At 45.3% G+C, this 12909-nt stretch overlaps 1 protein-coding gene across 6 annotated transcripts in view; it reads left to right on the forward strand.

The window, feature by feature from the left end:
* IQSEC1 (IQ motif and Sec7 domain ArfGEF 1) overlaps positions 1-12909 on the forward strand; it is an 830222-nt gene that overhangs the window by 376893 nt on the left and 440420 nt on the right. For 4 of the 6 annotated variants that reach the window (XM_056524209.1, XM_056524210.1, XM_056524198.1 and 1 more), the window contains exon 3: positions 12033-12179. The exons of the other annotated variants lie outside the window; for them this stretch is intronic. In XM_056524209.1, the coding sequence (XP_056380184.1) occupies positions 12033-12179 (147 nt within the window). The remainder of the gene's footprint in view (positions 1-12032; positions 12180-12909) is intronic. 6 annotated transcript variants of the gene reach the window in all.

Consider the following 12909-nt stretch of genomic DNA (forward strand, 5'->3'; position numbering starts at 1 on the left):
ATATATTCTAGAGAGGCGCACAGGGGTGTAGTACCACCTGTACAGTAGTTTTCTGGAAGCCTCAAGATGATTAGCACACCTCGAGTGTCTCCTAGGCAAGTCGAACACAAAGTTCCACTGCTCATCAGTGAAGGTAAGTGCCAAGTCCCCCTCCCATCGATCTTGATATAGATAACGTCTCTGAGCAGGGAGGCCCAATAGCGCAGAGTAGGAGATAGAAATACCTCTAGTTGTATTCCCCTCAGATAAAAAGTGAGTCTTGTAAGAGGTGTGGGGTGCAGCGGCAGGCCATGTAAGAGAGTGTAGGAAGTGTCTGAGGCGCAAGTACTTATAGAAGTCTGTATTAGAAATGGAGAAGGAGGACACAATGTCTCCAAAGGGTCGAAGCCCTTCTTCGTCCCAGATGTCCCCTACCTTTAGTATACCAGCTGAAATCCAGGGCCGAATGTCAATGTCCATCAAATGTTCGCCCCCAACGGAATATCAGTTAGTCTATTAGGGCAAAGTTGTCTGGTTACCTCCGTCCTACCCCACAGTCGCACAGCCGCAATAGAAGAGTAGACAGTAGAAGGTGCAGAGGAAGGAGAAAAGCTTATAGACCACAGGAGTGTTGTAGGGAAGGAGTACCTAGCCAGGCTGCTTCAATGTCCACCCAGTGAGGGGAATCCCTCTGCCACCACCACCTTTTCAATTGGTCTAAAATGACTGCTAGGTAATAAACTTTTAAATCCGGTACTCCCATTCCTCCCTCCCATACAGGTCTATAAAGCAAATGGGCACTAACCCTAAGGCTCCCACCCGCCCATATAAAGCGCAGGAGGAGTTTTTGTAATTGAGCTATATATATGGCCGGGATCAAGAGTGGAATATTTCTAAAGAAATACAATATTTTGGGGAGCAGCATCATTTTTGCTGCCGCAACCCGACCCACCCATGAGACCGTGAGCAGTGAATAGTGGTCAGTCTCTGAAAGTATATGGGCCCGCAATGCAGCAAAATTAACAGCAACCATCTTAGCAGGCAGTGCCATTAGAGAAACACCAAGGTACGGAATGTGCTCTGTTGCCCACACAAAGGGGAACCTGTCCTGCAGGGTCCGTTGCAAGTCGGGTGGAATGTTGAGAGGAAGTACGTTCGACTTGGTTGGGTTGATTTTATAGTAGCTTACCGCGCTAAACTCATGTATGATCTGCATCACCGAGTCCAAGGAGACCTGTGGGTCGGAGAGGCAGAGCAACAAGTCATCGGTGAATAGGCCGACACAGTGTTCAACTGGCCCTATCTTGATACCCTTAATGTGATGTGATTCCCTAATATGTTGAGCGAAGGGCTCCATAATTAGGGTAAAAATCAGGGGGGACAGGGGGCACCCCTGTCTAGTGCCATTACTAAGAGTAAACCTATCTGATAGGCTGCCACTAGTATAGACCCTGGTAGAGGGTGAGGTGTAGAGAGCCATAATGGCCTTCATAACATTAGGGGGAAGCCCAATTTACCCAAGACTGGACGTAAGTATCCCCAATGCACCCTGTCGAACGCCTTCTCCGCATCCAAAGAGAGAAGCAGAGAAGGCGTCCGACAGGCGTGCGCATTGGCAATGATGTCCAAAAAGCGCCTAGTGCCATCCAGGGTCTGCCGACCCCTAACAAATCCCACCTGGTCTCTAGCTACCAGGTGGGGCGGCACAGCGTTTAAACGGGAAGCCAAGACCATCGCATAAAGTTTGATGTCGCTATTAAGAAGCGAGATGGGCCTGTAATTTGCTACATTATCTAAAGACTTGCCCGGTTTAGGGATAATCACAACCATTGCTTCTAACATTTCGGGCGGGGGAAGCCCCGTCTTAGCTATATCATTAAAAGTTCTGGTTAAGAAAGGGGCTAGCAAGGGGCCGGATTTTTTATAGAACTCATTGGTCATCCCATCGGGGCCTGGGGATTTAGATAGCTTCAGCAATTTAATAGAGGAGAGCACCTCCTCCTCGGTAAAAGGGGGATCTAGGATTGCAATATGTTCCTGCAAAAGGGAGGGGAGAGAGACAGAGGACAGAATGGGGGCTGCTGAGTCCGACCGCCTTTACTGAGATTGTACAAGTGGTCATAGAAATGAGCAAAGCAGTTAGCAATTCCCCTTGGGTCAGCAATCTTAGCCCCGTCATGCCTAGTAATATAGTATATTCTAGTCCTAGCTTCTCTCTTTTTGAGCTGTTTGGCTAACAGGGAACTAGCTTTATCGCCCTGCCAGTAGTAGGACATCTTAAGGCGCCTAAGTGCTGATTCATATGAGTGGAGTGATAAGGAGTGAAGCCTGGCTCGTACATGTGAAATTTCCAATGCTATATCTGGGGAATATGACTGTTTGTTGCATCTGTGTAAGTCAGCCAGTGTCTGTTGAAGGTCTAAGGTCAGCTGTCGTTTGTTTTTTTGTCGTGAGCCGTCTGGCTAATGAAATGACCCCTAATCGTCGCCTTGAAGGAGCACCAGAGCAGAGGGTCAGAAGTGTCCCCCGTGTCATTCACTCTAAAGAACATGGGAATCATGTGGTTTGTGGCGTCAGCGTACTCAGGCGTAGTGAGAACCAGAGGGTTCAACCTCCATAAGGGAGCTGGGTGATGCCTGTATGCTTCTCTAACCGTGAAGCAAACGGGGGAGTGGTCAGACCATTCAATGGGGTGGATAGTGGCATTATCAACAAGCGGTAACAAGGAGCGGGATACCAGAGTGTAATCAATTCTAGTATATATGTGGTGAACATGGGAATAATATGTAAAATCTTTTTTCAGTGGGATGAGATAACCGCCACACATCAAAGAGGTCTGCACGTGTGATAGCAGAAAAGAACCCAGTGGGTTCCGTATGACGCCTAGTGGAGGTGGAATCTACAGTGGGCCACAATGTCATTTTAAAATCACCCAGTAAGATCACATGACCACCAGCCACCTCACTGACCTTTCTGACTACATTCTGGAGAAAAGTGCATTGTCTGTTGTTAGGAGCATAAATAACAGTGAAGGTGTATTGGATATTATTAAGCAGGCACACCAAAATAATGTATCTCCCCACCGGACTGACCTCCAACTTCTGTACTTGTAGGGCTACACTATCCCTGAATGCTATAAGTACTTCTCTTTTTTTATCTACAGCATGGGAATGAAAAATATGGGGGTATTTCTTATATGTAAAGCGAACCGCATCTTGAGAATTCAAATGCGACTCCTGTACACAGAAAACATCTGCATGCAACCGTCCCGCTTCACCTCATCCTCCAGATTATTAGCTAAGTCCACCACTTCATTATGGGACGAGGTGAGCTCCGCCATCTTAGTTTCAATGTGAGCGGTGCGGTGACCCAGGGAGGAGATCTCACTGTGTATGCTAGAGACCGCAGTGTTCAGGTCCATCTGTATAGAGTTTTTTTTAACTCAGCCAGCAAACCTCTCATAGTGTGCTCGGTCAGCGGAGCAGCAGGGGACCCAGTCCCGTCAGGTGCAGTATGGGCTCCAGCTCCCCGGGGCCCAGGGGGCTGTGGGGAAAGGCGCACCTGCTGTGCATTGGATGTTGAGGGTGACCACCCCGTCTGCAAGTTAGGAGGAAGGCCAGGAGAGGTACCTTGATCGTTGCTCAGCTTAGAGGAGGACGAGGCAGGAGATGCACTTCCCGTCGCTGGAGATGCAGAGCCGCACGGAGCTGGCAGTGGGTCCGGATGTGTAGGAGACGCGGCCCCGCCATCTTGGGAGGCCTCCACCGCAGGAAAGAAGGCCATCAGCTTCAGTGGGCTCTTCTTACCCCTCTTATGGGTCATCATCCAGAGGGCAAAATGTTCAGGTACCGCTGAGAGGAAATTGTGCAAAGTTTGTGAGGATAATATCACTTTCAGTCGCAGTATGGCCTGACTAGCAGCGGAGCACTGAAGTTATGCGACCGACGCCATGCGCTGCCAGGTCACGCCCCTCCACGATCAGTCTTCTTTAAATTTATATAATAAAATAAAACCTACATAAATTGGGTATCCTTGTAAATGTATGAACCTACAGAATAGACAAAAGGTGTAATTTTTTACCAAAAAGTGCACTGTGTAGAAACGGAAGCCGCAAAAAAAATGAAATGGCATTTTTTTCTTCAAATTTGTCCTACAAATAATTTTTGTAGATTTTGTGGTGAAATGAATGATGTCAATACAAAGTAGTATTGGTAGCACATAAAAAAGTTCTCATAGAGGTCTGTTGGAGGAAAACCGTTACGATTTTTAGAAAATGAGGAGGAAAATACAAAAGTGCAAAAAAGGAAAAACGCTCCTTTTTTGTTAATGAGGGCTCATTTTTACGCCGTGATACGTATTTTTTTATTGGAATTTTTATTCACTGTTTATCCATTTTTTTCTCATACACAAAGTTATAAAAAATTTGCAATTCTGGACTTCAGATTTTTTTTTACTTTTATGCTATTGACTGTGCGGTTTAATAATATATTTCAATAGCTTGGACGTTTCTTCACGTGGCGATACCACATGTTTATTTTTGTTGTTTATTTTGTATTACATTATTTAATTTGAAAAATGGGAAAAGTGGGGGTGATATAAACTTTTATTAGGGAAGGGGCTTATTCACATTTATTAACACTTTTTTTTAAATATTTTATTTACTATTTTGTATTACCACCTCTAGTATTTGGGGCAACAATGCACTACAACTCCCAAGTGACAGTGCATTACAAGCTCACAACCTCCAGCACACAAGGCAAGAAGGCACTACAGACTGTGTAGTGCCTTCTTGTTTTGTGTGCTGGAGGTTATGAGCTTGTAATGCACTGTAGTTTTACATACTGGGAGTTGTAGTGCATTGTCACTTTACATGCTGGGGGTTGTAGTGCATTGTCACTTTAAATGCTGGGGGTTGTAGTGTTTTAACCTTTTGCATATTAGAGTCTGTACTACAAACTTCAATATGTAAAGTGACAAAGCACTACAACCCCCAGCATGTAAAGTGACAAAGCACTACAATCCCCAGCAAAGCACTACAAACCCCAATATGCAAAGGGACAAGGCCCTACAATCCCCAGCATGTATAATGACAAAGCACAACAACCCCCAATATGAAAAGGGACAAGGCACTACAATCCCCAGCATGTAGAATGACAAAGCACTACAACCCCCAATATGCAAAGGGACAAGGCACTACAATTGTTGTAGTGTTTTGTTCCTTTGTATACTGAAAGTTACACACACAGAAAAACACTAAATTAAAACTATTACCGTGGCAGGCAGGGCAGAGGGCAGAGGAGATCACCAGAGACACTTCAGGAATGCAGACTCCTCTGCTGTAATGCTGCGGGGGTCACGTGACCTACACACATCTTTTACCCAGGCAGCCCCGGCACTCTAATGTAAGGAGGACTCCCGGAGGCCTTGGGATAGTTCAGGTACTGGCCGGACTTGAGATAGAGAGCGAGCAGACCGGAGGGGAAAGAGGGGGGCTTGTCGGGGTTGGTAATTGTTATGTGAATCGAGTTCTGCTGACAACCTGTGGAGGTTGCGCTGCCCTGACTTGGGCAGTGCTGTAGATGTTTATAAAAAAAAAGGGGCATTAAAGGGGCAGATGCAAAAAAGGGCAGGGGCTAGAGCCCCCTTTGAAGCCTATGTGTGCTTGTCCCTGGCTCCCACAGTTGATTTCTTCACACCAAGCTGCTTGCCTATTGCAGATTCAGTCTTCCCAGCCTGGTGCAGAACTACAATTGTGTTTCTGGTGTCCTTTGACAGCTCTTTGGTCTTGTGGAGTTTGAAGTATGACTGTTTGAGGTAGTGAGCAGGTGTCTTTTATACTGATAACAAGTTCAAACAGGTGCCATTAATACAGGTAAGGAGTGGAGGACACAGGAGATTCTTAACCCCTTAAGGACACATGACGTACTGGAACGTCATGTGTCCACTCCCGATCTATAACGCGGGGCCACGGCGTGGCCCCGCGTCATAGCGGGTCGGGCCCGGCCTCTAACAACGGCCGGGACCCGTGGCTAATAGCGCGCGGCATTGATCGCTGTGCCGCGCGCTATTAACCCTTTAGACGCGGCGTTCAAAGTTGAACGCCGCGTCTAAAGTGAAACCGAAAGCATCCCGGCTAGCTCAGTGGGCTGTTCGGGATAGCCGCGGTGAAATCGCGGCATCCCGAACAGCTGACAGGACAGCGGGAGGGCCCCTACCTGCCTCCTCGCTGTCCGATCGCCGAATGACTGCTCAGTGCCTGAGATCCAGGCATGAGCAGTCATCCGGCAGAATCGTTGATCACTGGTTTCTTATGAGAAACCAGTGATCAATGATGAAGATCAGTGTGTGCAGTGTTATAGGTCCCTATGGGACCTATAACACTGCAAAAAAAAAGTGAAAAAAAAAAGTGAATAAAGATCATTTAACTCCTCCCCTATTAAAAGTTTGAATCACCCCCCTTTTCCAATAAAAAAAAAAACACAGTGTAAATAAAAATAAAAATAAACATATGTGGTATCACCGCGTGCGGAAATGTCCGAATTATAAAAATATATCATTAATTAAACCGCTCGGTCAATGGCGTACGCGCAAAAAAATTCCAAAGTCCAAAATAGTGCATTTTTGGTCACTTTTTATATCATTTAAAAATGAATAAAAAGTGATCAATAAGTCCTATCAATGCAAAAATGGTACCGTTAAAAACTTCAGATCACGGCGCAAAAAATGAGCCCTCATACCGCCCCATACACGGAAAAATAAAAAAGTTATAGGGGTCAGAAGATGACAATTTTAAACGTATTAATTTTCCTGCATGTAGTTATGATTTTTTCCAGAAGTCCGACAAAATCAAACCTATATAAGTAGGGTATCATTTTAATCGTATGGACCTACAGAATACATATCAGGTGTCATTTTTACCGAAAAATGTACTACGTAGAAACGGAAGCCCCCAAAAGTTACAAAACAGCGTTTTTTTTTTTCAATTTTGTCGCACAATGATTTTTTTTCCCGCTTCACCATAGATTTTTGGGCAAAATGACTGACGTCATTACAAAGTAGAATTGGTGGCGCAAAAAATAAGCCATCATATGGATTTTTAGGTGTAAATTTGAAAGAGTTATGATTTTTTAAAGGCAAGGAGCAAAAAACGAAAATGCAAAAACGGAAAAACCTCCGGTCCTTAAGGGGTTAAAGAACAATTTACAGGTCTGTGAGAGCCAGAAATCTTGCTTGTTTGTAGGTGACCAAATACTTATTTCCAACCATAATTTGCAAATAAATTATTTAAAAATGACAGGCCTCTCTCATCTTTTTAAGTGGGAGAACTTGCACAATTGGTGGCTGACTAAATACTTTTTTGCCCCACTGTATGCAACCCCAGCCTTAGTCTTATTTAATGCTGTATTTGGTGCTTTCTGCCATATGTGTAGTGATTTTTCCTAATAACCCTTATTGCATCGTTTTAGAGGTGACTGTGAAACAAACCTAATAATGTTTGGAGAACTTGCTTACTTCAGTATGCTTATGTTATATGGGAAAGATATTTAACACGTCAGCAAAAAAGTAATAAAATTATTACACACAAGGGGCACTAGAGCCCACTCTTCCAGTTGCTTTTATAAGCTTTAATGCTGTATCAAAATCTGTATAGAGGAAGAATGAAGTGATTGTCCATAGCAACTAATCAGATCACTTCTTTAATTTTTAAAAAGGCCTCTAAAAATTAAAGACGCAATCTGATTGGTTGCTATGGGCACCTACTCCACTTTCACTTACACATGTTTTGATAAATCTCCCCCATAGTCTCCAAGGGATTGTTCACTTTGTTAGAAGGGTTCCTTGATAATTGATAGATCACAAGGTTTTGCTTAGAACCCTGACTGTAATCTGCAGAGAAGCCTGCAGTAAGCCTTCAGTTTCCCTGTAGTGCAGTTCCCTGTAATATGCATTTGACTGTGCCCAGGGGCGTAGCTAGAAACCACTGGGCCCCGATGCAAAAAATTGTCCTGGGCCCCCCCTACCCCCCGATGACCCGCTTACCCAATCCCTGAAGACCCCCTTACTCGGCCTTGGCCGCACAAGGATATCAGTGACTACAGCACTGATGGGACACAGTCGGGAGTATACTCAACAATATAAGTGACTTAGAGGCAGAGCTGAACTGGGACCAAAAATAGACCCGGCATTTTAGAATAAGCAGTTCATTTTCATGGTGGAGGCCAGACTGCTGGGATCCCCACCGATCATCTTGGTTCAAGTGGCTTGCCAGCTGTTGCAAAGCTACAACTCCCATCATGTCTGAAGAGCCTGAGGCATTATGGAAGTTGCCCTTTTGCAACAGCTGGAGAGTTAGAGATTTAGGTACAGGGTCACTCATCCTAATTGCGGAACATACAAGTGACTCCAGTTGATGGAACAGTCAGGAGAATACACAATGATATTAGTGACTACAGCTCTGATGGGACAGTCAGGAGAATATACAATGATACAAATATACTTAGTGACCTAAGTGATATCTCTTTTATCTTTCCTTTTCTTCTTCATCTGGTCCAGGCACCAGGACTTCTTCCAGCTACATCTTCTCTGCCGCCTGATGCCCAGACATCATTGGTTCCTTAATTCATCAGCAGATCCTCATCCTCTGTATACAGACAATAATCATTATAATTTATTATAATTCTGCCAAATACTGTACCCCCTGAATATAATACGGCCAACCACAGTACCCCCTGAATATAATACTGTCACACACTGAACCCCCTGAATATAGCCCTGCCAACCACTGTACCCCATGAATATAATACTGCCACACACTAACTGTGCCCCCTGAACATAATACTGCCACACATAGTACCCTCTAAGTATATTATTGCCACACACTGTACCCCCTGAATATAATACTGCCACACACAGTACCCTCTAAATATATTATTGCCACACACTGTACCCCCTGAATACTGGTACAGACTGTACCCTTTAAATATAACCCTGCTATACGCTGCACCCTGAACATAATATAAGTCTTCCTCCCGGTTGCTTTGTTCCACCCCTCTTCCCCCTAGACTTGTAAGTCCTCTTCATGCCCATCTGGCACCCCACCCCTCCGCATTCATGTACAGTATATGTATGTAGGTTTGATAGATGTGTATATGACTGGTGTATGTATGATAGATGTGTGTAAGTATGATTGACATATATATGATAGATGTCTGTGGGTGTACGATGGATGTGTGTATGTATGATAGATGTGTGTAAGTATGATAGACATATGTGTGATAGATGTCTGGGTGTGTATGATGGGTGTGTGTCTGTATGATAGATATGTGTATGTCTGATGCATATATGTATGTATGTTTATATGATAGATGTATGTATGAATGATGTGTGTACGTATAATAGATGAGTGATCTATCATACATACATTTATCATTCATACATCTATCATACATACACATATCTATCATACATACACACATCTGTCATATATACACACATCATACATAGATACACACAAATCTACCATGCATACACACACACACACACATCTATCAAACATATACACACACATCCCCCCCAATCCTCGGTTTTCTCATCACTGCATACCCCTCACCCCATCTTCTGTCTCCTCAACCCCCCCACCCCACCCCATGCTTGGTCAGCTCATCATCCCAATGCCCTCTCCCCCATTCTTGGTCTCCTTTTCGTCCCATACACATCTCCTCATCACCACACGCACCCCATCATCACCCCCACACAACCATCAACCCCCACCCATCATTGGTCTCTTTACCCCCGCACTCCATATCCCCCACCACACCCTCAGTCTCATCATTATTCCCCCCGCACCCCATCCTCAATCTCCTCATTATTACACCTTTCCCCCATCCCTGCACCCCATCTTCAGTCTCCTCATCATTACACCCAGCAGCCATCCCCCTGCACCCGATCCTCGGTCTCCTCATCATTGCACCCCCCTACCAGCAAGCAGCACCCCATCCCCAGTTACATCATCATTGCTACCCCCTGCACCCCTTCCTCAGTCTCCTCATCATTGCTTCCCCCTTATCGTCATTGCCTTCCCACTGCACCCCTTCCTCAGTCTCCCCATCATTGCACCCCCCTCCCAGCACCCCCCTGTTCATCATCATTGCACCCCTATCCTCCCCCGGAACCCCATCCTCAGTCTCCTCATCATCATTACACCCCCTCCCCCTCCCTCAGTTTCCTCATCATTGCACCACCCCCCCATCATCATCATTGCAACCCCATCCTCCCCCCACACCCCATCCTTGGTCTCCTCATCATCATCATCATTGCACAACCCTACCAAACCGCCCCCCCAACCTCTGTCTCCTCATCATTGCACCCCTCCTCATCATTATTGCACTCCCCTCCCCCCTTCTTCAGTCTCCTCATCATTGCACCCCCCCTCCCAGCAACTTCCTCCCCTCATCATCATCATTATTGCACCCCTATTCTCCCCCCTATCCTTGGTCTCCTCATCATCATCGTTGCATGATCCTAACCCCCCTGCATCCCAACCCTCATCATTGCACCCCCCCCTCATCATCATGATTGCACCCCTCCAGACTCCGTCCTCCTCCTTCTCATCACCCCCAGCATGCGATCCTCACCTTCCTGGAGATCCACACGGTGCTGTCTTGTGAGGTGGAGAGAGATGCTGCTCGTGTCACTGCCACTGCGTCACGGAGTCAGAGGCTGTGACACGTCAGGGGCTTGGAGCAGACGTGCGTGCCTACGCAGTGCATGTCTACTCCCATCAGCCCCTGACCTGCCCGTCTGACCCTGCAATGAAGGGCCTGCGTTGTTTAAGATGTAATTTAAAAAAAAGTGCTGGCAGTACTCGACCTGTTGCTGCAGCATGTAGCATAACATAAGAGGACAAGCAGGGCTCTGTGCAGTGAGGACAAGCAGGGCTCTGTGCAGTGAGGACAAGCAGGGCTCTGTGCTCTGAGGACAAGCAGGGCTCTGTGCACTGAGGACAAGCAGGGCTCTATACACTGAGGACAAGCAGGGCTCTGTATACTGAGGACAAGCAGGGCTCTATACACTGAGGACAAGCAGGGCTCTGTGCACTGAGGACAAGCAGGGCTCTGTGCACTGAGGACAAGCAGGGCTCTGTGCACTGAGGACAAGCAGGGCTCTGTGCACTGAGGACAAGCAGGACTCTGTGCACTGAGGACAAGCAGGGCTCTGAAAGGAATGTGGGTGCATACTTTCCCTGCATGAAGAGAGTGGTACATTTTCCAACTTATATTTGAATTTACGGAGGCATGCTTGTCATTACATTTTCTCTTGCTGATTTTGCTTGGCAGACGACGCCCTTTTTCTTTTTTTTCAAGGAACCTCAAGTGAACTTGTCCCAGTTTGTACTATAAGTCTGATGTAATAGTTAACAATACACCTTGCTCCGACTTCTGTAAATACTTTAAGGGGAATTTATCAACTGGCATGCACCTGCAAAATTGCATGAGCAGTGTGTTTTTATTTTGCACATTGACCTGCACAAATTTACATTATCTAATTTAATTTTTTTTTATTTTGAACGTGGTCTGCACTGTGCTTCATCATTTTTCTTGTTTTGTGCTTCGAGGGTGCATGGCTAGCAGGTGCACTGGTTGGTGTGCGGAATGTATCACTTACACAAAATACATTTTTGTGCCGGTAAGCTTCAGTGACCAGCTGGTTATAGTAATGTGTGTGTGCCCTATGTTGCTCAGAGTGGGCTTTTAATATGTGCGATTGCGGCCTTCTGTGTTCATATTTTCGGGAGATTTCTCAAAACTTGCTCAGCAGAACAGTGAAACAGTTGTCTATAGCAACCAATCAGATTCCAGGTTTATTTTTCAGGGGCCTTTTTAAAAATGGTAGAAGCAATCTAATTGGTTGCTATGAACAACTGTTCCACTGTTCCTCTGCCCAAAATTGTGAGAAATCTTCCCTTGTGTTTGGTACATTGGGATGACTAGAGATGCTCCTATGCTTTTCTTGTCCTTTTTGAGGTTTGTATTTTTGATGGCTTTTTATTTTAGGTATCCTGTAAAATTTCATGCACACTGTAGGATGTCTCAGGAACAATTTGACAACCTTCTCCGTGTGGTTCGTCCATATTTGACACATGAAACTAATACCATGCGCAGAACCATCTCAGACGAAGAGCGTTTACTGCTGACTTTACGGTTAGTTGTATCTGTTATTGATGTGGTGGCATGTAACATGATGTTTAACTAACTGTAAAACATAGGAACAGGGGCATAGCTATAGAGGTAGCAGTCGCCTTCAGGGGCCCCAAAGCACTTCTTCCCCATAAGAGACTAGTATTATAATTGGCATATGGGGCCCTGTTGCTGATTTTGCATCAGAGCCTAGAAGCTACAAGCTACGCCTCTGCATAAGAACATAAGTGCAGAAGAAAATTTAGGAACCAGTTGCCCATAGCAACGCTTCTTTCATTTTTGAAAAGTCCTCTGAAAAATAAAAGAAGCGATCTGATGGGTTGCTATGGGCAACTGGTCAACTTTCTCTCTGCACAGGTCTTGATGAACCTCACCCATAGGGTAGAACAAACCAGGACTTCTAACACAGACCACAAAGTACTTACAAGATGTTTCTCGGTCACATCTTGGTCTGTGATAGTGGTTCAGTGTCATATGTGGCTCTATTTAGAGGCCATTGCTGTGTATGATGTATTTCCCCCAGTAGAGGCTATCACATAAGTACGTGAGGATGTTTTGTTCTTTGACACTTTGGAGATAATGTTTGGTACCTTAGGTCAATTTTTTGCTTTATAGGCTATATGTGTATTTTTTATATTCGGGGAGATTTATCAAAACTTGTGTAGAGTAAAAGCTGACCAGTTGCCCATAGCAACCAATCTGATTGCATCTTTCATTTTTAAAAGGGCCTCTG

This window comes from Hyla sarda, chromosome 6 (assembly GCF_029499605.1).
Source record: "Hyla sarda isolate aHylSar1 chromosome 6, aHylSar1.hap1, whole genome shotgun sequence".
NCBI classification, from domain to species: Eukaryota; Metazoa; Chordata; class Amphibia; order Anura; family Hylidae; genus Hyla; species Hyla sarda.